We start from the raw sequence: 24,806 nt of genomic DNA, 5'->3' as shown, positions 1-24,806 counted from the left end.
GCACAGACACAGCGCTGACTAACAACTGAATGTTTATTTTCAAGCGAACCAGAAAGTAAACACTGGGTGTGGAGAGGAAAAAACACAGAAGCCAAAAAAAGGAGGGAACCCGATAAAACAAGACACTACCACGCCATATCACTATCACACACGTCTGCCACAGTTCTTGATAAAAAACACTTCGTCAGCCCCCAAGTTAACCGACGGAGCACTGACGCATTCTTCCTCCCCCCTTGATAAAATATAAAAGGCCTCATCAATCTCCCGGGCAGTCTTGTTTTTGTTGCGCGCCAAGATCGTCAACTCATTGAACAGGGGAACGCAGCCGCACCTACTACAATGTACCGCAAGGTGGCCAGAGGGTGAGGAACGGAGAGCAAGGGAATGCTCCCTCGCCCTCACGTTCACACACCTCCCTGTCTGTCCAATGTAAACCCGACCACATGTGAAGGGGATCTGGTATACAACCCCTACTGCGCATGAGACAAACGGATCGCGGTGGTTAACATCACAGTGGTTATCCCTGTTCAACCCTCGGTTAACGGCGGAGCATAGTTGAGATAACTTCCGGGGCGCCGAAAACACCTCAGGCACCTTATACTTGTTGGCCACGCGCTTGACTTGATGTGAGAGGGCGTGAATGTAGGGCACCACCACTGGTCTGGTTGTCGGTTTTTGCCTCGCCTTAGGACTGGCTCTACCTCCGAACACCTTAATAAGGGACTCAGCCACTCCCACAATCATCGCCACCGGGTATCCCGCAGAGGTCAGCCTAGACACCTGTGAAAGCAGGCTGTCCTCACACCTATGGTGGCATGACTTGAGCAAAGGGGCGCGCATACCCGACGTAGTGATCGCACGCTTCACAAGCTTTGAGTGCGCGGAGCCGTACGGCAAAAGCCTCTTCTTAGAGCGTGGCTCATAGGCCCAACAGGTGTGTGACGGCTGAAGAGTGAGCCTCAGGTCCAAAAACTGCAACCCCTCTCCCGTAGGTGTCTCGTACTTAAACGATAACCCGGGGGAGCATTCCTTAAAGGAAGCCATGACTTCCACACACACACTATCCCGGTTGGGGCCCAGGCTATCTTTAAACACAACAAGGTAGTCGTCAACATACCGAAAAACTCTCAAAACCCGACAATCCAACGACTCCGCTATGGCTCTATCACACCTCGCCAGATATAAATCACTAAGGATAGGCGCCACACTCGACCCAATACAAATCCCACTCTTTTGCAGGAAAATTTCGCCTTCAAACGTGATATAGGTGGAACTCAAGTAAAAAGTCAACAACTCCAAAAAGGATTCCACCGCCAAACCCGTCGAGTTCATAAAAGCCACCGACCCACTGGACTGAATGCACTCTTCCACCGCTTTCATCAATTCACCATGGGGTATTGAGTAGAACATATCCTCGACATCCAGAGACACTAAATCACACCCTCCCGGATTGTCTTCTCGGAGGTAATCCACAAGGGCCTCAGAATTGCAAATACGAAAAGGGTCATCCAACGTGAGCACACACAGGTGGCGCTGAAGAAAAGAAGATACATGAAGCTGCCAGGAGTCTCTCTGGGTAACGATAGCTCTAAAAGGCCTGAGCTCCTTATGGGTCTTCACGGAGAAGAACACCTCGAGATTGAGGCCCTTGGCCCCCGACACAGACTTCCCGAGGCCCTCCAACCCAAGCTGACCGCAAAGCCTCACTGCCCTGGCCTTTACCCTCTTCAGCTCCACTCCCGACACACTTCTGAAATTCTTAAGCACCGCCTGTCTCGCTCTTTCCTGAAACATACCTTCAGGCACCACAACAAACCCCCCCTCTTTATCCGACAACCTTTATCCGAGTGTGGCGCCTATCCTTAGTGATTTATATCTGGCGAGGTGTGATAGAGCCATAGCGGAGTCGTTGGATTGTCGGGTTTTGAGAGTTTTTCGGTATGTTGACGACTACCTTGTTGTGTTTAAAGATAGCCTGGGCCCCAACCGGGATAGTGTGTGTATGGAAGTAACCCGGGGGAGCATTCCTTTAAGGAATGCTCCCCCGGGTTATCGTTTAAGTACGAGACACCTACGGGAGAGGGGTTGCAGTTTTTGGACCTGAGGCTCACTCTTCAGCCGTCACACACCTGTTGGGCCTATGAGCCACGCTCTAAGAAGAGGCTTTTGCCGTACGGCTCCGCGCACTCAAAGCTTGTGAAGCGTGCGATCACTACGTCGGGTATGCGCGCCCCTTTGCTCAAGTCATGCCACCATAGGTGTGAGGACAGCCTGCTTTCACAGGTGTCTAGGCTGACCTCTGCGGGATACCCGGTGGCGATGATTGTGGGAGTGGCTGAGTCCCTTATTAAGGTGTTCGGAGGTAGAGCCAGTCCTAAGGCGAGGCAAAAACCGACAACCAGACCAGTGGTGGTGCCCTACATTCACGCCCTCTCACATCAAGTCAAGCGCGTGGCCAACAAGTATAAGGTGCCTGAGGTGTTTTCGGCGCCCCGGAAGTTATCTCAACTATGCTCCGCCGTTAACCGAGGGTTGAACAGGGATAACCACTGTGATGTTAACCACCGCGATCCGTTTGTCTCATGCGCAGTAGGGGTTGTATACCAGATCCCCTTCACATGTGGTCGGGTTTACATTGGACAGACAGGGAGGTGTGTGAACGTGAGGGCGAGGGAGCATTCCCTTGCTCTCCGTTCCTCACCCTCTGGCCACCTTGCGGTACATTGTAGTAGGTGCGGCTGCGTTCCCCTGTTCAATGAGTTGACGATCTTGGCGCGCAACAAAAACAAGACTGCCCGGGAGATTGATGAGGCCTTTTATATTTTATCAAGGGGGGAGGAAGAATGCGTCAGTGCTCCGTCGGTTAACTTGGGGGCTGACGAAGTGTTTTTTATCAAGAACTGTGGCAGACGTGTGTGATAGTGATATGGCGTGGTAGTGTCTTGTTTTATCGGGTTCCCTCCTTTTTTTGGCTTCTGTGTTTTTTCCTCTCCACACCCAGTGTTTACTTTCTGGTTCGCTTGAAAATAAACATTCAGTTGTTAGTCAGCGCTGTGTCTGTGCACTTCTTCTACTCGTCCTTCGTCGGTTTTTTCCTGCGCTGTTCCCACCTATTAAGTTACTATGGTTCTTGAGATAAAAACTAGTATAGTGGATTTCTCTTTTTTTTCCATCTTAAAAAGAGACACGAGTCCGTAGACGCCAGAGAATGTGGTTGATACGGGTACCAAAATGGCAAACGTAAACAAACAATCATGATGGTGATGGGGCTAGCCACCTTATACCAAGCATTGAGTTACATAGAACGAAGGAACGAACGCAGCACCGCAAGAGTTGACTTTCACCTTCTCCCCCTCTTCTCCCTACGCGACCCAGGAGGGCATTTTTGCTTTTGTAGTTTTGTTTTCCGCACAGCTGTGGAAATGACCTTGAGCATCTCCCGGAGTGCCGCGTCCAAAATGTGGCTCTTTTAATTTTTTTTTTCCCTTTCGCGGGCGGGATTTTCTTTTTCTTTTTTTTGAAAGCGGATTTGGAGTGTTTGTTGTAACAGTATGATGCTTTAAAAAACGGTCGTTCTATCTGGACCAATTTTAATGGGTAGGGCCTTGAATTCATATATTTTCTAAAAGCTGGTTGTTATAACCGATAGATTGCTATAAGTGAGTTTGACTGTACAACGAAGAGATCTATAGTACAAACATTTTCGTCTGTCCAGAAAATGTCTTTATAAAGGCATTTGGTGATACATGAGATTTGGCAGCCTCATGTGCCGTGGCAGCCATCCAGATGCCAGTATAACAGTGAGTGTTGAAGGAAAAATAGAACCCTACTTGTTCGGTTGAAGAAAAGTCACAGTATCACTAAAATAGAATATCACAAAGCACATTTCGTGGTATCATATTATTTTAGGAGCAAACCACCAATCAGCAGGAATAAAAATGGCTTTTTAGAAAGACGACACGGTTTCGATGAAACTCGCAAAAATTCGCTCCCTCACGACGCAGAATGTAGTGTTGTTTGTTACCGGCAGGTGTCTCTCTTAACAATACTAACCTGATTCTAACACAATATCATAGAGGGCGCCGCCTCACTGATACATTTTGTATATGGGTCATGAATAAAGCCTGCAGCGGGTTTTCGCCCATCCGACCCAGCTGAGATTGTCTGGCACTGGTCTCTACACAGAACAGTGGACCAACATGGTCGATCACTGGAGCAAAGCTGCCAAGCGAAATGATGCACATACAGATGGCATTGCTCACCCTCTCCATTTTAACAGATTTAGGAGTGCTAGTTCAAGCGGGATCGACGCAAAGTAGAAGAGGCGCCCTTAGATTTTTTGAAGGTGATGAGAATTATTTCACTTAATTGGTGCTCAAAATGTACTATAAAAGTTTTCTGTTACATCTTTTTAAAGTCTACAATGAGGTGCAGGTGTATTCAACGCCCCCTTGATAACAATGCGAGAGTGCTGGAGACTGGAAGCCAGCATCGGGAACAGATATGACAGCAGCATCAAAACTCAGCTGGGACTCACATCCTCGCTGATCAAACATGAGCCCCAATCAAATGCTAATGCAGCACTCGTGCCCGATCTGTGCCCCGTAGAAAATCAAGCACTACGGCTTTGTGATCAGAAAGGTTTTGGGCATACCTACGTCAATTCAGACTTTGTGCGTAGCAACAAGCTAACTCCGGTCTGGTGTCCGTTTGTGCCGGAAGATCGCACCTGGCGTCAAGAAGGGGTCGCTCGAAGTGTAGTAGTGGGGCCGCTCGTAGCCCATGGTCTGCCCGAACACGGCCCCGGCGAGCTTGAGCCGCGGGTAGATGGGGGACATCCGGAGATCCCGGCCAGTCTCAAACTCCGCAAAGGGATAGCACAGCTTGTAGTGCATGCCTGCACAACATGATAAAAATGAAGGAAAATAAACGTTGAAATAAAAACCCTTATACGAGGCCACAGGTTCATTGGAGATCAAACACTCCAGTTGATATAGGTAATTCCAATGGTGAGTTAATTAAATTGGTGTATATTTGCAAACCAATTAAATTTTTAAGCTAGATGTAGTGGGGAAATCATGTGTTACACTTTTGTGTTACATTTCTCTTACATTTTTGTGTTACATTTTTTGGGAACATTTTCCTATGAAACCTTAACCCAGTACATGTACCATGTAAACTATACACTCGATTAGCGACCCTTATACTAGTGGTCATAGGTCGGCACTCTGGATCCGAGTCACATTCACAAAGTTTCTCCAGAATTCATTCACACAGGTATCACAAATTTTTCCAAGGTCCAAATGTCACCACCAGTCATACTATGGTAAGTCCATCAAGATTCAAGTCACCGCCACTCAAATCACAGAGGTTATCAAGATAGAAAAACTCACGACCCTTCACATCACCTGCGACTTCCATCAACAACATCGTCGATACCACCAAAGTAAAACTTCAAAATACCACGCAATATCACCGAATCACAAATATCAAGAATTATCACATTCACAAATATCATAAAATATCCTCGACTCAAATATCACCAAATATCACTGACTCACAAATACCACCAACTCCCAAATATCATGAAATATCACCGATATCACAGATTGAAAATGTAACAAAATATCACGACTCGCATATCTTACCATATACCATCGATATCACCAAATCAGAAATATCACGCAGGTTCACCCGACAGTGCTACTTGCTGCCGTTTGGTTTGGTTTTGGTATTTGATGTTGAAAGCCAAGCCAAACTCAATGGTTTCCATGGCTCCGCAACAATGCAGATGCTGCTTGTTATTGTTCCTTATTTCTTTTCTTTTGGATAAGGGGATAGAAGGGAGAGGTGTGGGCCTTCATTACGGGGCAAGTCACTCGTGCGTGCAGAACTGCGAAAATCACACGACGGGCACGGAGATTGAAAGCACTGCGATAGCCTTTTGAGCATCATGTGCCTTCAGTGTTCAAAATTTCCACATCTGTTAATAGAAGGAAGTCTCAAAAGATATCTGCATGCACCAATTCCGCCTGGACGCCCAGAGAACGAAAGAATACATTCCAAGCTCACACCATTTGTATGTGAAACAAAACAACATTGCAAATGACCAGGCGAAGTGCGGTGCGATTGACAGCGGTAGCTGCTGTGTTGTGAAAAGGCACGTTAAAGGAGATTTGCTTTCAGCCAGTGTGCTGTACAGTCGAACCCGGTTATGTCACAATGGGGTATTTCGAATTATTGTTTATATCGAACAGTCCAAACATCACTTGAAAATCACATGTAATAGTATAGGAGCGTTGTTTTTGTGTACCAAACTCCCATGGCGGGGACAGTCGATATAGCAAACTAGAGAACAAAGCACGGCGGCTAGCACGGGTGCCTGCCACTTCTCCCGCGGTGGATTGAGGTGGATTGCGCAGGCCGCGGAAAGTACATAGCTCGCGTTGCGGGGCTGGCAAACTGCCAAGCCAGCATATGCGCACGGGGATATGCAGTGAAAGAGCAGTTGTAAAAAAAAAAAGAAAAAAGTGGAGGATGGCAAAAGCAGGGGAAGGGCACGCGCGCGCATAGAGAGGGCAGGGAGTGCCTGCTGTTGGAACGGTAGCATGTGCTCTTTCCCCGAACACCACTGTCGCTGCGCGACTCCTTAACCCCAAAATGAAATAAGCAAAAAAAAAAAGATATGTCTTCGTCAAGTTGAGTGTGTTGACAACAATGGTTGAGCAATCACACTTTGAACCCCTTACCTTTGTTTAACTTTTTCTTTTGCCGTTTTTGCTTTGCCCGATTTTTCTTTTTTCTTTTTCCTTCCTTTTTTTTGCTGCCTGAATTTAGTGAGGTTTCTTTTTTGTTGCTTGCTTAACTTTATTCCATGGATCTAGATTTTCTTTTTATGCAGCTGGCTAGTAAACGATTGCAAACACTGTAGCGTAAATGCGGCGGTGTTCGTGATCTTCATCAACTAAGCTCTACCGTATTTAGCAGCTCTTATAAGGGCCCATTTGTCTTAGCCTTCGGTATTAGTAGAGACGTGCGGAAATCTCAACTGGAGCTTAAGTTAACATGTTTTTGTATATCAAATTATTAATATATTGAACTATTTTACGATCCCCTTTGAATTCCATATATACGGGTTTGACTATATAATGTTTGAAATGGGCTTTTTGTAGGGGTGTGCAAATATTGAAATTTTCGAATACGAATCGAATACGAATAAGACAAAAAACGGGCTTCGAGCATTGAATCGAATATCTGTCTTGTAACACAAAATTGCAAAACAAGAGGTAACAGCCGGTTTTATTGCCTTTTAAAAATAAATCAATGCAACTGCATTTTACCGGGCTGCAGCAGGCTAAAGATGCTTCTAGTAGTGCACTTATTACAAATTATCCTGCAGGAAAATTAACTGTTTAACGTGTTCAGAAAGTAAGCGCTCCCTACGTGCCGTGACAACATTTCCACTAGTAGAAAGACCCTTTAATCGGGAAACCTGCGAAATGTCACCAAAGTTCGAAGAAGTTTGACTTATGGACAGTGTTATTTCCCGGCTGCTAAACGAATATTTCGAATTATGGGAAACACATAATTTAAAAACTAGTTTATTTTATATTTTATAAAATGGTTACCATTGTTTACACCACATAAAAGCGAAAATGTTCGCTTTTATCTCCTTCATTAGTTATTAATGTGAACCAGTGATGCCAATAGACCCAACAAATATTGCACTTTTTCTCTGCCAGGTGTCAACTAGTTTCTTTTTTAATTTTCCCGCATGCGCACGAAAGTAGAACTTCAGTAGAACCTTTGTCGAACATCACATTGAAAGTTCGAAAAAGTCTAACTTAGCCAAACTCGAACCTGGGCAGGTTCGCGACATCCCTAGTTTGGACTGCGCGGAAGTGGCAGGAGTTGTCGATGGCGATGCAATGTTCTGCTCGCACCTAGCTTTTTCTTTTCTTTTTAATTTTCAAACATTTAAATTAGGTAACACTCCCAAGATTTATTTTATATTTATATTTCACTCTAGAGGTTTATGTTATTGCATCAATTTATAGAATGTGCAATTACATCACATATTACTATAAAAGCGCCACACAACAAAGGGCTTGGCGAAAAAGAAACCGAAACTGATCCTGTCTTGCTGCCATCGGACAGATGGAAACGGAGCAGACCAAAACGCAAGCATCATACGCCTTTTTCAGTGAATAAACATAGTCATAGGGGAATGCGTGGCAAGCAGATTATTCATTACTTGCTCAAATATTCATAGTTTGTGCGAATATTTGCCGTCTTTCCCGAATATTCGGCTTTGGCCAAATATTCGGGAACTTTCGAAAATGCAATTTTCGAATCAAATACATTTCGAATAAGGAAAATATTTTATTTGTAGGAGACGCATTTGAGATGCGTGCCTCGGTGGAACGACAGCATGAAATGTTGCATGTGTTGAAAAAGGACACAGAGTTATGTCTTTTTAATGCGAAAGCATTAACTGCCCCATGGAGCGAGCCGACGTCATCAGCTTTGAAGCTGCGCCAATTGGCACCTTAGATCCTTTTTCCAAGTGAAGCTGCAGCTCCCAGTTACGAAACCACGCGAAAAGCCTAGTCAAATGGCACCTAATTTCACCGATCTCAAAAGAGCGGAGCAAAGCTGATGGATTTTGGCTTCAGTCCCATTGGCTGGCGGGCGTCGACGAGGCTACCACTGGCCGCAGCACGTCAGTTTCAACGACTGCAACCCCATGGCACTTTTGAGGCAGAGGCTCCACCACTCCATGCCCAAGGTCAGTACGCCGAGGACAGCGCGCGCTCTTGATCGTCGACGGAAGTATGCCGCAGATGAAAGAAGGGAGTGGAAGAGCGGCGTGCATGCCTTCGCATTCACAACTCATAAGAAGTGCTTAGGTGCACCTCGAGCCTTTTTCTTTTTGTTGAAACATTCTTTCAGGATGGGGGCACCCGTCACTGCCCCTGTGGTGGAAGAAGTGAAAGTATGTATGCGAATTGTTCTGTACAGGGACAGAGAGACACGGGAATGGAACCTGGGTGACAACAGTGGGGAGGTGAGGGAGCGCGTGTCTGCACAGTGCGACCATGTGGGCATTTTGGAACAGCAGCTTCAAAATACCACGCAGCTTTGCAGCTGCCACCATGTGGGTAAATACCCTTACGTGGGTATTTAAGTGGAAAGGGAGAGCATCACCTGAGGGTACATGGATGTAGCAGGAACGATAGGAAGGTGCAGAGTGCTCTTCCCGTGATCACATGGGTTTGTTGGAATAGCGGAGGCCTACAGGGGGAAGGGGAGGGGGGAAAGGAAGTGAGAGAGAGCCTTACCCCAGTTGGCGTGTATGTGCGAGGGACGATGAGAAGCGGGAGCGCAGTGTTTCTGCTGTAGAGTGGAGTATTGCATTTGTACATGAGCATTTTTTTCCAGGAAGAGGCACTAACAGCTACTGCTGTTAAAAGAAATAAACTTGGAGCGGAGTAGCATGCACTCAACAGTGTGAGCAAACTGAAAGTTTGCACAAGAGCACACTGGCATTTTGCAGCAATGTAGTCATATAGCTAGCACAAGCTAGACAAAAGGTTGCACACTAAAAAATTATTTGACCCAAAACCGAGAACGTGCGACGGTGGTGAAGGCGTTGCAGCGGCGGTTTTGACCATCGTCGCTGCCACAGTATCTCTGTTCTCTATGCACGTCACTTGAGTGACAATTTACGTGAAATTGAATACTTTTCACCAAGAAAATTTGACATATCGGCCATTTCTGCCTTTGGGGGGTCGCGCAATTGCTTCGTTTGGGGGGTCGCGCAATTGCTTCGTTAAACAGAAATATTTGTCAAACAGGAATTTGTTGTGGTAGTCAAAGAAAAACACTGAACATGAGATTAGGCTGGGACTTTATTTAACTTTGTTAAAGAGGCGTTTTCATAGTAGAGTTGTTCGTTATAAATGCGTTTGACTGTATTAGGTTGGTATTCTATTTTACTTTGTTAAATGGGTGTTTTCGTAGTAGAGGCGTTCGTTATAAATGCGTTTGACTGTATTAGGTTGGTATTCTATTTTACTTTGTTAAATGGGTGTTTTCGTAGTAATGGTAGGTAATACAGTCAAACGCCTTTATAACGAACGCCTCGTTCGTTATAAAGGCGTTTGACTGTATTACCTACCATTCAGGAGGGAGCTGTATACGAGGGAAGGGGAGAGAGGGGCTCACCGGGGACCTCGGTCATGCGGTCTCTGAGGAACTGTCCATTGTTGTGGGTCCCGATGAAGCGGCGGATGTCGATATCCCACAGGTCCAGGTTGGGCTCCCCCTTGGCAATCCACTCGGCCGTCACCTGGCCCAGCCCCCCTGCCGCTTCGATGCCCACAGACTTCATCCCGGAGGCCACAAAGTAGTTCTTCACCTGGGTACACCCAAAGACGTTTGCTTTATTTTACGCACGGCGTTGTCCACTCGTCTCTAGAGCATGGGTCCTCAAAATGGGTTCCAAGAGTAGTCTTGTGGGTTCCTTAGAGTACCCTCATGGGTTCCGCAGAGTACCCTCCTGGGTTTCCAAGGTCCCAAATCTCCTCGACAGTTCCTGCTCCTAAGCAAATTGCTTTTTTTCATTGAAGTCTATATAAGCAGGCCTGCCACCCACTGATGCGCCACTATAGGAATCAAACACTCCATATGGTACATGCAATATTGTTTACGAGATCTCTCGACTTTTGCATTGCTTTACTGCACCAATACCAAGGATAGAAGGGATTTTGTTGTCGGCGCTGCGTAAAAGTAAATAGGGTGGTGTTTGTGATCTTCACCAGCTAAGCTCTACTGTATTTAGCGGCTCTTAGAGGCTCTATTTGGGAAGGTCCCGTTTGTCGCAGCCTTCGGTATTAGCAAAGACGCTCGGAAATTTCATCTGGAGCTTAAGTTAACATATTTTTGTATATCAAATTACTGATATATTAATCTATTTTACTATCTCCTTTGAATGGAGTTTAAGTGAACATATTTTTGTATATCAAATTACTGATATATTAATCTATTTTACTATCTCCTTTGAATTCAATATATCCAGGTTCAACTGTACTACATAGATAGATACAAGAGGGTGCCATTTGCTGCCCAGTTGCTGACACAAAACCAGCAACCTCTACATAAAATATTAAATTCGTTAATTGATAAGCATTATCGAGAAAACTATAAAATATAGAAATGGATTACTGAAGCAGCAATCCAGACAGGCCATGTCTAGCCTACTCTGCACTCTTCTAAATTGCTTGTGTCAGTCAGCATGGCAAGCCCTCGACCCGCTATCACATTTCCGAGAACCAACGCACCTCTGGAGCCTCTCCGATGATCCAGCGGCTGTCGGCGGTGAAGCTCTCGGGGCAGTTGTACAGCTTGTCCACCTGGACGTTGGCTAGACTGGGCACCCGGAACAGCATCTCCTTCAGCAGCACGTCTGTAGAAGAAAGGCCACTGGCCGTCACGGCCGGAGTGGCAGAGCTCGCCCGAAGAGGGTCCATGTTCGATCGGGATGACTGTCTTTGATGAAAATTTGCCCCTTTCATAAAAAAAGTCTGGCAGAGGCATTGGTAACTGCTGAACTCTGGACAAGCCGGTCAGGTTACGAAACTATACCTTATTTCAGAGATGCACAAACTTTTCAGGCCTGCGACCCCTAAAACACTTGAACGCCGTCTGGTGATCATCTCCCTTGCACCCCTTTAGAACAGTATCAAAGTTATCAGCGGCTCGGCTTCCTTAGGCCCCTGTGGCCCCACTTTGAGCACCTCCACTCTATCTTACCAGTTGGGCACAGTACTGTGGAAGCTACAGGCAAGAGAGAGAGAGAAAAGCCACTTTTGTAGGAATCTTGAGTGATATGCTAACCTCCGAGGGAGAGCAAAACGATGTGGGGTTAACAAAAATAGGGATTTCTTCCTTCCCCTCCTCTCCAACTGTGCGGGTAACGCTCTCACTTCCGTACCTTCGGCAACGCAGCGCGCAGCTAGCGAGGTAGAGTACACACCACAGCAGACGGTGTTTTTCCGGGAAAGAAGAACAACCTTCTACTCAAACCTGTGCACAACAGAAGGTATTTACTTAGCTTGAGGCGATGCATCCCAGGAAGAGAAATCTTCTTCCGACCACCATTAGTGGTCAAAGCTGCGATTCGCAACAGTTGTTGTGTATGGTTAGTTGAATTGTGATGGGTTCAAAATCAGGTAAATTATGTCTGCAATGACAAAAACCCAGAGACTGCAGGTAAACATGACCTAATAAAATTGGGTTGTGGGGATATTTATACAGCGTGTAGTTGGTCAGCCATTAAAGTTGCGACGAGTCACACGCTGTAGATGAGCAATTTAGCCAGTGCAGTACAACCGCTAGCCTGGGGTCTTTAACGTGCACCACACAGTAGTGATACACGACCGCACGCCGGTACGACGCTCATCCAGATCGAAACGGGCAGGGGTGGGGCTCGAACTCAGGATCCCTGGGTTCTGCAGCGCGAGCTTTCGCTCCACGCGCGTCGAGCTGGGTGTGCGCTTCAGCCCACTCAGCCACCGATCCCCCTATAAACATGACCTTTTAGTGTATGCATTGTTTTTACCCGCAGTCTCAGAGTTTCTTTGTCGTGCTTAATACTTACCAGCTCGTTTGCACCCTTACATTAAGTATATATTAAGTATATAGGACAGTCGTCACGCCGAGAGGCTTTGACGAAGCCATCGAGCGACATGATGGTCAGGAAGCACACGTGTGCGCTTTGAGATTCTGTGTTTTTCCGAGACCGGTTCCTGACAGATCGTTGTGCATTATTCTTGTGGCTAGACTTTTGTTTTAATAACACACAAGCTTGACATCGAAGCAACAGGAAAACGTTCAAAGTTCACAATGCGCACTGCTGGACAATGTTAGCGCGAACACGACATCGGCGCTTTTTCGAGTTTTACGTTGGAAAGGTAATAGCGGGCACCAAACTTTAGAACTTATGTTAGTGCCTCAATAGATCAATCTCACCGGGAGTTGCGCGACGCAACCCCTCCCGCGGTGCATTCTGGTGCCTGAGGTTCTCCTGTTTTCCGTCCGTGTCAGTGTGCGTTGTGTGCACGGGTTCGGAAATTTTCGGGTTAGCACGAGACTTTTAATGGGGTGTTTTCTCACGGTTTTCAATGGGTGGCTCGACCCGTTGTGTGCCAGGGTGCTACAATAGCTGCACCAGGCAAAAAGAGATTTTTATGTCTTTGCAAAACAAAGCAGCATTCGATGAGAGTGCCTAAAAAGGTAAACACAGCCTGACAGAGCGGCGGGAAAAGGAAAGTTTTTTGATTTGTTTTGGGATTTGCTTTATAATTTATGTCCACTCCATTACACATAAGCTCAAGAGTGTAAGGTTACCGGGCACGAGACATAGGAGGGGGTGCCGAAGTATTCCGTTCTCCGGAATCTCCCTGAGCACTCGTTCCGTTGTAGCGGTCCATCTCAATCGGGACCTCTGAGCTGCCGAAGTAGCTGCTTTGCAGGGATAACTGTTGGTGGGACACTTTCGCGGTTTTGCGTCGTCGACTGCGCTCCGTATCGACGAGGACCTTTTTCGGCACCCCGCCAAATCATTCCACGGGCCACTCATAACAAGACTAGAAGCAAGCAAGATAACATGCACAGTCAGTAAAACAGTCCCTGATGGGCAATCTGGCAGTGGACTGGGATAGGTGCCCATGGGACCCAGAATTAGAGCAAACAATAATTCTCGGAAAATATGCAGTTAAAAATGCCTTAGAATTTTATGATGCATTCTGTATAAGAAAGCAAGCGGAAAGTGTGTTAGTGCCCCGTGAATGCACCTGACAGATAGAGTTTTATTTTCTAAACAAATAGCCAGAAAGATGGTATTAGTGTATTTACACAAATGTAGGTCGACCCATTTCTAAATTTTTTTAAAATCTGAAGTGGTGGGTTGACTTAAAATCGAACCAACACATTTCACAACCGACAAAAACAAAACAATTGCGATATCAAAAACACCTTGACTTGTTACGAGTTCAGCCGGCTGTACCTGTAGCATTGCGCTATTCTATGCGCTCAATTTATTTATTTATTTATTTATTTATTTATCAATACTGTAGGTCATTGAAGACCCATACAGAAGTGGACATTAGTACAAACAAGAAGCACTACAGCGGTATAAGACATTCGATAAAAAAAAAGACACAAAAAGAAAAACGTATAGGCGGAATGTTATGCTAGAGCATAGAAGTGAGAGTCTCGGCAAAAGACTGCGCTGATGTACTATTTACGATTTCTTCTGGTAACTTATTCCAATCATCAATAACGCGGGGGAAAAAGGAATATTTAAACAAGTTGTTTTTGGCTGAATACGGCCTGATCGTCTTGTTATGGTTGGTTCGCTTTGAGTGCACAAAGGGGGCCTTGAGGTATTTTTCTTGTTCTATATTTATTTGTTGTTGGTACAGTGCGTACAAAAACTTTAGGCTAGCAATTTTTCTTCGATCTTTTAGGGTGTCCAACTTTGCGTTCGCAAGCATAGCGGTAACGCTAGCCCTCCATGAGTAATTAGAATAGATGAACCTTACTGCGATCCTTTGAACTTTTTCCAGCTTATTGTCAAGGTAATCCTGATACGGACTCCAGATAATACTGGCATATTCCAAAACTGGTCTGACCAGTGCCTTGTATGCTGACAGTTTAGTTGCAGACGTAGAGTTTTTTAATTTTCTTCTCAAGAAGCCCAACTTCCTAAATGCATTACTGCATACGTTTGTGACATGTGTCTCCCACTTAAGGTTACTGGATATTGTAACTCCCAGGTACTTTATTTCATTTACTTTATTAATAGTTTTATTATCTAACATATATGAGAAGTCTAACGGGTTTTTCTTGTTAGTGATAGTGATAACAGCAGTTTTGTCGTGATTGATTTTCATACCCCATCTCTTACACCAAAGGCTTATGTTTTGCAATGATTTGTTAAGAATTATCTGACTCTCAGGTCCAGCTATGGTTGTATATATGACGCAATCGTCGGCGAAGAGTCTCACTTTCACAGTTGGATCAACACAAGCCGGCAAATCATTTACATAAATCAAAAATAGCAATGGGCCAAGCACTGACCCCTGTGGCACTCCGGAAAACACATCCAGCATCCCAGAGGTACTACCGTTCAGTGTAACATACTGTTTGCGTTTGACAAGGTAACCATAAATCCAGGAAATCAAAGCATGACTAATTCCAACTGACTGCAACTTACTTATTAATTTCTGATGGGGCACACGGTCAAAGGCTTTTGATAGGTCTATAAAAATGGCATCAGTTTGTTGTCTATCGTTAATAGTAAGCGCAAAATCGTGGGTAACCTCTAGGAGTTGCGTTACCGTAGACAATCTTGCCCGGAACCCGTGTTGATGTGAATAAAGAACATTGTTTTCTTCTATGTGTTTAGTTATCGCCTTGCATATTATGTGTTCAATTAACTTGCTTGTCGTACTTGTCAGTGAAATGGGTCTGTAGTTAGTGATTAAGTGTTTATTTCCTGTCTTGTGAATCGGGACAATCTTAGCACAACGCCAATCATCCGGTAGCCGTGAGGATCGCAGTGACTCAACAAAAATTAGACATAGATAATGCGAGAGCCACTCTGCATATCTTCTTAAAATTGTGCCAGAGATTCCATCAGGTCCAGCAGACTTTTTTACGTTTAGATTCAGTAGTAACGATAGGATTCCGGGCTGAGTAATCTCCAAGTTTGGCATTACAGGCACTTCAATATTTTCTGGTTCACATTCATCTTCGAGGGCTCTAGAAAATACAGACTGAAAAAAATAATTGAAGCCTGAAGATATGGTTTCTGGGTCAACTGTGATAGCGCCATCAATTTCGAACTGTGAAACATGGCTTTCTCGTCTCGACAGATATCGATTTACAGGTTTTTTTGTAAATTTGCACGAACAAGTATTATTTACTGCGACTCGCAATTTAGCCCGAATGCACGACGGGGAACAGAATAGAGTGCGCCTAACTCCCGCGGGTGCCGCCACTACTTGGAAGAGCCACTCCAGAATGGCTGCTGGAACAGCCCAACTTCCCGCCTCACTCCCTACGGCTTCTTTTCGCAGTTTTCCACACGATTCACGGTCGCACGTTGTTTGATCAAGTATCGAGATCATGCTGGAGCGCAAACTATGTTTTTTTTTTTTATTGACACGCGTGATCGGGCAGTTTAGGTTTTCGGTGCTTGTTTATGAACATTCTTCGTTCAGAAGCAACCAAAAATTGTTCCGCTGGATGCAAGTTTGACCCGTTGGAGCGAGTGGTGCTCCAGTGGAGTCTGCAACGGAGCTGGATCTTAACTGTGATGGCAAACGAAGAGGCTTCCGTGGGCCAAAGTCTGGATAGCTGAGGCTGCCTCCCGGAGTTAGAGTTAGTTCATGGTGTTGCCTTCCAGAGTTAGGTCATGATGCTGGATTTTCTATATCACCAACCAGAAACCGACACGAGACGTACAAAGACACGAGTGCTACACCAGCATTCGGCTGGCACTTGTGTCCTCATTGATCGAACGAGTCCCCGCCAAACACCGATGGCCGCAGAACAGCCTCAGAAGGGCCGCAGATTGTTCCGCAAGCCTGAGGAGCCGCAATCCGTTCTCCGGGTTCCGCCCGGGTTCCAGTTTCGCGGGAAAAGAAAGAGCCGCTCACAGAACTGGTCCCAGTCCTCGGGCAGGGTGCCCAGGTCCTTGAGGTCGACGGGCTTGCCCCGTGGCTCGAAGCCCCCGGCCAGGTAGGCGCCTCCGCGCACGCGCAGGTAGAAGTGGCCATCACAGTCGTGAATCACTGCGGCCGGGTGCTTGTGTTTAATTATCGATGCCCACTGACGGCGACGTGCCTTCCCAGTGGTGCGTCGCAACGCAGACGAAAGAGAAACACACGCATGCATGCACGCATCAAATACTCCGACGTTATGGTAATGTCTCTTTAATATATATACTAGACCCCTCCGTTCCTTCCAAAACCATCCATAATGTGAGTTGTTCGTAATAACCGAGACGAATATGCAGACTTTTACCCAGTTCGTCCTTGGAAATGTTGTCTATGCAGTCGGGTATCCATATAAACGTGGACCATATTAACGAGGCATTGGTGTACAAGCAGAAAAATGCAGAAGTGTGTCACTGTCGCTAAATGTTTGTACTTTGTGGAATTATTGTAATACCTGAGTGATGATGCGTTGTATACTGTAAAATCCCGAGAGATACCCCACCCCAAAAAGATAGCCCACCCCTATTTTTAGCTCAGTTTGCTATATTGTTTTAAACACCAAAAGATTGATCCCCGCACTTCTAGTAATAGTAGTGCTGGGATCAATGATGGCCTCGGCGTAAATGCGGCTAGTTAGCTATGGCGGGATATAAGCAAACATTGCTGACTCGAAAGTACAGTAATTTTTGCTTCATTGCCGGAAGGGACGCAACCTAAAAATAGCAATTTTTTAAACTTTTCTTGATAATACACCGAAAGTAAGCCCACTCCATATATTCACCCGATTTGCTCTTGATGTTAGGTGGGCTATCTCTCGGGATTTTACGGTAGTTCTTTTTATGTATTATTTATTAACCCCCAACTATTATAGTTCTACATAGGACTGATAGTGTGTGATATAAATAAAACAGAAAATGGAATCACATATTTTACTACAGTTCTGATAAAACTACCGTAACGTACCAAGAGATGCCCCACCCTGAAAGATAAACTACCCCCTATTTCTGGTTCGATTTGCTATTTTCTTTTAAACACCGAAAGATACCCCATTTTTAGCAGTCATAGTGTCTAGATCAATGATGGACTTGCTGTAAATGCGGCTAGTTAGCTATGGTGGGATATAACAAGCAGTGCTGATAGAGAAGTACAGTCATCTTTGCTTCATTGTCCCATGCCGCGATAACAAGTTTGGCAGGGACACGCGACCTAAAAATATTTTTTTTCCAACTTTTCTCGATTGTACATTGAGGCCACTCCATATTTTCCGCCTATTTGCTTTCGATTTTAGGTGGGCTATCTCTCGAGATAGGTTTTTAAGATAACTTAAAGCATAAACATATCAATTGAAGGTGACAAAATGCCATTTATTAAATGCCGGTTCCATTCGGGTGACAGGCGAGAGCTGGGAGCACTTGCCGACATTAAGCAGTTTCATTGACCTCAAAGAGCAGGAAGAAAAACAAATCAAAAGCTTACCGCGGATAATAGACTTTGGCGTGACACTTTACGCTGTCATGTCATGCGTCGTGTCATGGGTGAACGGCAGAATGAGGCAGGCACTGAGACTCTAACAAAAAGAGCTTGTAATCACGCAGGTCCAAAGAGCCTCACTGATGCATTCCCAATATGACACTGCACTGAAGCTATTCTCATGGTCTGTCCATGGGGATCATATAATTTTAGATCCTTTAATTTTAAGAGGGGGAGATCTCGGATCCAAACCCTAAAGAATAGTTTCTAAATTGTAAGGAGTTTTCTGCTCTAGAGAGTCTGTGCAGCTGCGAAAGAAAGGAAGTCCAAGGAATTTTCCCCCACCCCACCCAGTTGAAAATTCCCATTAGATTCCAATTAGAATTTCCAATTGGTACCAGCTAGGTTTTGGGACAACCAATTGGTCACTGCAATGGGAACCAATTGGAACCCATTAAGATTCCAACTGGAAAATGTTTTCCAATTGGTGAGACCCATTGGCCAGTGTGCTTCCAATTGGAACCCGCTAAAACCAATTGGTTCCAATTAAAACCAGTTAGAATTCCAACTGGACCTAATGGGAATTTTCAGCTGGGCAGGCTGTACACTGGCTCTCCACACGGACAATCTGGGCAGATGCAAGGTCCAGCCGTGGCCTCCAAGATTTCTGGCGCGCAAAGCTCTCCTCCGGCCCTTCCAAACGCTCGCTTGTCCAGCAGAAGGAGCGTATGGAGCTCCTCCAGAGCTCCACAAGACGGTGCCGATACAGAGCTGTTCATGATGCTGATACCAGTGTCATGGACGACGATGAGAACGATGACTATGATGATGGGAAGCGATCTGGGTGACTGCGGCGCTAGGTTTCAAGCCCTGGACACGAATGCCTAGAGGGTGCACTGTTCAGCATTCTAGGATGGCGACGCCCGCGTGGGAAAGGCACATAGGCATAGATAGGCCAGATGCCAAAAAGTTTGTGTGGTGCATACCTGGCATGTCGGGGTCGATGCCTTGCACGGGCATGGTGTGCAGAAACTGGTGCTCGCAGGGGTACAGGGGCACCTTCACCTCCGGCTGGTTCATCTTCCCCACGTGACGCCCCAGCTGCACCCGTCGAATCATCGAGTAAGCCGCATGCAAAAGAACCTCGACAAACAAGCAATTCTTGTATGCATCTGTGGGACTCTAAACGATTTTGGCTTGGCTGAGGTCAATTGGAATGAATTCGTCGAGCAAGGGATGAACCTAAAAAATGTTGTATTGCAGGAATGAGGCAGTCAAGTGTGTATGTGGCTCCTACATTAATTGAGTAATAGCACAAAATTTTCTCCGTAAGGTCTGGGCTGTTTTTAACTCGAGGAATCACAAACGAGTACTGAGGGAACATATGGGCCTAAAAATGGCAACGAGCTGTACACAAACTGATAGAAAGACGTTGTGAGAAAGAAGTGAGGTGGCAGCACAGCTGTACAAAACTTCTTGATCCAATGCATAATGTCAGAAATATGCAGAATGCTTTTTTTCACCAAATTTAGCGGACAGTGGTCACGTGACGGCATCAGCATGCCAGGGATCACGTGAGGTCATTGTGCTTTGCTATCATGTGAAACCATGAAGTAACAAAGACATCTGCTCGTCTGCTTCGTAGCCATTTGCTGAGAAAAGCGAGTGGTTTACTGAAGCAACAGCTACTGTCAAAGTAGCAGATGCCGTCTTCAGGTGCTGCTGGGGTTTTCTATGGCACTACGAAACGGTAGAAGATCAGAAGATCGTAAAAGATGTCTTGGTGTATAATGTGGCAAATATCCTTCGTAAATATGCAGGAAAAAAACATTAAAATGCCCTTCTCTCTTTTTAACTCTGTTTGTCATAGCACATTGCTCCATTAAAGGGATACTACAACGAAATTTCGGCGCTTATTTTTTGGTCTATATATGTTCAAAGGAGCAGCATCACATCGAACATACCAATATCTTGTTGTCACGGGTGATGACCAAAAAAAACAGGAAATAAACAGAAAGAAATAAACGTTTAATGTGGCGAACTTGTGCCAAAAATAAACGAGTACAAAAGATAATAATAGAGCGTCGCGGGCGTCGAAGTCGGCGTAGCAGCAGAGTCGAACGCTGGTGCGAAACTGACTCCGTTCGCCTTGCGGAATCCCTTATGTACCCTCGTGGGTTTCTGGATCGTTCGGCGTAGAAGGTTCGGCGCGTAGAACATTCTGACCTCGAACAAGCAACATGGTTCTCGAATTTACCAGAATATTACTTTACAGAGTCAACAAAAATGCGCCTCCGCGGCCAGGAATCGAACCCTGGCTTTCAGCGTGGAAAGCACGCGCGATAACCGTTAGGCCACGCGCGCGCTGCCTACTTGGTCAGCTGCGCGCGCGGCATTACTCCCCCGTTTAAAAAAGTGCATCGTCCCGATGCAACCCAAAAACAAAATGAAGCAAATAAAACAGAACGGTAAACTAAAGAGTCACATAAGGTCCACAGTCCTATCGAGCGTAGTACGGCTTCAGTCGCACGACGTGGACGACTTCCGGTCGTGGAGGGCGGCGTGACGAAGTCCTTGTTCCGTCGGGCATCACCTCGTAGTTCAGATCCCCGAGTCGACGAAGCACTTTGTAGGGTCCAAAGTATCGTTTCAGCAATTTCTCACTGAGGCCGCGGCGACGGATGGGCGTCCATACCCACACCCTATCTCCGGGCTGGAAGTGGACGTCCCTGCGACGAAGGTTGTAGCAGCCGGCGTCGACGCGTTGCTGGTCTTGAATCAGGAGTCGGGCAAGCTGGCGAACTTCTTCGGCGCGTTGAGCAACCGCCTGGGCGTCGTCGCTCTCGTTGCCAGATGGCTCATGGGGCAGCATGGCGTCCAGCATGGTCGTTACCTTCCGACCATGTACCAGCTGGAAAGGGGTGAATCCAGTGGTCTCTTGAACCGCCGTATTGTAGGCGAACGTGACGTAGAGCAGCACCTCGTCCCACGTCTTGTGCTCTACGTCGACGTACATAGAGATCATATCGGCGATTGTCTTGTTGAGTCGCTCCGTCAGCCCGTTGGTCTGCGGGTGGTACGCAGTTGTACGACGATGGCTGGTGTGACTGAGTCGGAGGATTTCTTGGGTCAGTTGTGCCATGAAGGATGATCCGCGATCTGTAATCAGAACTTCTGGAGCGCCGTGCCGGAGGACGATGGACTCAATGAAAAACTTGGCAACTTCCACAGCAGTCCCCGAAGGAAGAGCTTTCGTTTCGGCGTACCGCGTGAGATAATCTGTGGCGACGATGATCCAGCGGTTCCCCGACGTCGAAGGCGGAAAAGGACCAAGTAGATCCATTCCGATCTGCTGGAAGGGTGCAGTTGGAGGAGAAATAGGCTGCAGGAGTCCGGCCGGCCTCGTCGGAGGTTTCTTGCGTCGCTGGCACTCGTGGCATGATCGTGTGTACAGGTGGACGGTCTTGGGGAGCTTGGGCCAGTAATAGTAATACTTTTCACGAATACGGGCCAGTGTCCGGCTGTATCCAAGGTGTCCGGACGTCGGGTCGTCGTGACATGCTTGAAAAATCTCCCCTCAAAGGTCGGTTGGGATTACCAGCAGCCACGGCGAGTTGCTGTCCCCGAAGTTCTCTTTGTAGAGTACACCTTGTCGAATGGCGAAGGTCGGCACGGCTCGTGAGAAAACACGGGGTACGGTACCGCCGCGCCCTTCCAGGTGCTCGATTAAGGCTCGCAGCTCCGGATCGTCTCGTTGACGTCGTGCCATGTCATCGGTGTTCACTGCCCCTAGAAAGCACTCGTCATCATCGTCGTCGTTGCTGCCGGAAGGTGTTTCGACAGGGGCCCTGGACAGGCAGTCAGCGTCGCTGTGCTTGCGTCCTGACTTGTAAACCACAGTCATGTTGAACTCTTGTAGCCGGAGGCTCCATCGAGCGAGGTGTCCTGACGGGTCCTTGAGGTTCGCAAGCCAGCAGAGCGAGTGGTGGTCCGTGACTACGCGGAACGGGCTTCCGTACAAGTACGGACGAAATTTCGTGATTGCCCAGACGACCGCAAGGCATTCTTTCTCAGTCTTGGAGTAATTTCTCTCTGCCTTGAACAGTGTCCGACTTGCGTAGGCGATGACTCGTTCGGTGCCTTCTTGTACTTGAACTAGTACCGCGCCAAGTCCTGCGTTACTTGCGTCAGTGTGAATCTCGGTGTCCGCATCCTGATCGAAATGTCCAAGAACCGGAGGCGTCTGGAGTCGTCGCTTCAGCTCGTCGAATGCCAGCTGCTGTTCCTCGGCCCATTCGAACCTCTCGGCGTCCTTCGTGAGGTTTGTGAGCGGTGCGGAAATCCGTGCGAAATCCCGAACGAAGCGACGATAGTAGGCGCAAAGTCCAAGGAATCTTCGCACGGCTTTTTTGTCTGTCGGCGCTGGAAATGACGCGACGGCGCGAGTCTTCTCAGGGTCTGGGCACACGCCTTCGTTGCTAACCACGTGACCTAGAAACTTCAGTTCGTCATAGGCGAACCGACACTTTGACGGCTTGAGGGTGGGTCCAGCGGTCCGTATGGCTTGAAGAACAGCTCGGAGTCGTCGCAAGTGCTCGTCGAAGTCGCTGGAAAATACCACGACGTCATCGAGGTAGACCAGACAGCTCTGCCACTTCAGTCCTGCCAGTACGTTGTCCATAACACGCTGGAAAGTTGCTGGCGCCGTACATAGTCCGAAGGGCATTACCTTGAACTCGTACAGCCCATCCGGCGTGACGAAAGCTGTCTTCTCTCGGTCCCGTTCGTTGACTTCGATCTGCCAGTAGCCGCTCTTCAGGTCCATCGATGAGAAGTATCGAGAGTGGCGCAGCCGGTCTAACGTGTCGTTGATTCGGGGGAGTGGGTAGACGTCTTTCTTCGTCACCGCGTTCAGCTGCCGGTAGTCCACGCAGAACCGAAGCGTTCCGTCCTTCTTCTTAACCAGTACGACCGGAGAGGCCCACAGACTGCTTGATGGCTGGATTATGTCGTCGTTCAGCATCTCTTGAACTTGCTCCTGGATCACCTCCCTTTCTTTAACGGAGACTCTGTATGGTGATCGATGCACAGGGCGCGCGTCGTCCTCGGTAATGATGCGGTGCTTCGCAACGGCTGTTTGGCGTACCTTCGACGATGTCGCAAAGCAGTCACGGTATTCGGCGAGGAGGTTAATCAGCTGCCGTCGTTTCGGGTCCGGAAGCTTAGGGTCGATGTCAAGTTGCGCTGGCGACGTACCGTCTTGCTGAGGTGGCGAGGATTCATCAGTAATGGCAGCGATTTCGGCGGAGTTTCGGAGATCCTCGACGTGGCCAACGGCTGCACCTTTTGTGAGGTGTTGCGTTTCATTCCGGAAGTTCGTCACGAGGACCACAGTGCGGCCATCCTGAAGTTCAGCCACTCCTCGTGCGACGCCTATTCCTCTTCCCAGGAGCAACTGGAGGTTACCTTCCAGAAGAACTTCGCTACGGGTAGCTGCATCGGTCACGACGGGTACGACAACACTTGATCGCGGCGGTAGATTCACGTGGTCGGCAGCGACTCGGACGGCGGCTGACGCAGTTTGGAGTTTCTCTGAAGGCGGAACAGGTGTCCGCAGCGTCAGTCTGTTTTCTCCAAGGTCGATGACTGCGCCGTATTCACACAAAAAGTCCATGCCGAGAATGACGTCTCTGGAACAGTCTTGTAGAATGACGAATTTCACAGGACACGTCTCGCCGTGAATTTCGACGCGAGCGGTGCACCTTCCGACAGGCGTGATGAGGTGTCCTCCGGCGGTTCGTATCTGCGGTCCATCCCACGGCGTCGTGACTTTTCGAAGGTGGCGAGAGAGCCTCCCACTCAATACTGAGCGGGGTACCGCATGCCCCTGCCGCGTACCCCTCCGAAGGCCCGCAGTGCAAGTCCGACGCCTAGCCCACGAAGAACCGACGAAAGCACTTCCGAGATCCGGTTCAGTCGTCGCACCCAAGGTCTACACCCGGAATCCGCACCTCCACCAAAATGTCACGGGTGGTGACCAAAAAAAACAGGAAATAAACAAAAAGAAATAAACGTTTAATGTAGCGAACTTGTGCCAAAAATAAACGAGTACAAAAGATAATAATAGAGCGTCGCGGGCGTCGAAGTCGGCGTAGCAGCAGAGTCGAACGCTGGTGCGAAACTGACTCCGTTCGCCTTGCGGAATCCCTTGTGTACCCTCGTGGGTTTCTGGATCGTTCGGCGTAGAAGGTTCGGCGCGTAGAACATTCTGACCTCGAACAAGCAACATGGTTCTCGAATTTACCAGAATATTACTTTACAGAGTCAACAAAAATGCGCCTCCGCGGCCAGGAATCGAACCCTGGCTTTCAGCGTGGAAAGCACGCGCGATAACCGTTAGGCCACGCGCGCGCTGCCTACTTGGTCAGCTGCGCGCGCGGCAATATGCAGAATGCTTTTTTCACCAAATTTAGCGGACAGTGGTCACGTGACGGCATCAGCATGCCAGGGATCACGTGAGGTCATTGTGCTTTGCTATCATGTGAAACC

The 24,806-nt window shown here is 47.3% G+C and overlaps 1 protein-coding gene across 1 annotated transcript in view; it reads right to left on the bottom strand.

Annotated features, from left to right (window-relative positions):
* LOC8035163 (pyruvate dehydrogenase phosphatase regulatory subunit, mitochondrial) overlaps positions 1-24,806 on the bottom strand; it is a 108,828-nt gene that overhangs the window by 32,699 nt on the left and 51,323 nt on the right. The window contains exons 8-12 of the mRNA XM_029980335.3: positions 19,244-19,358; positions 16,728-16,862; positions 11,343-11,467; positions 10,228-10,420; positions 4,730-4,897 (exon numbers count right to left, since the gene is read on the bottom strand). Of these exons, the coding sequence (XP_029836195.2) occupies positions 4,730-4,897; positions 10,228-10,420; positions 11,343-11,467; positions 16,728-16,862; positions 19,244-19,358 (736 nt within the window). The remainder of the gene's footprint in view (positions 1-4,729; positions 4,898-10,227; positions 10,421-11,342; positions 11,468-16,727; positions 16,863-19,243; positions 19,359-24,806) is intronic.

Source organism: Ixodes scapularis, unplaced genomic scaffold (genome assembly GCF_016920785.2).
Source record: "Ixodes scapularis isolate PalLabHiFi unplaced genomic scaffold, ASM1692078v2 PGA_scaffold3__209_contigs__length_174095766, whole genome shotgun sequence".
NCBI lineage: Eukaryota > Metazoa > Arthropoda > Arachnida > Ixodida > Ixodidae > Ixodes > Ixodes scapularis.
This window is presented reverse-complemented; position numbering and strand designations above follow the sequence as displayed.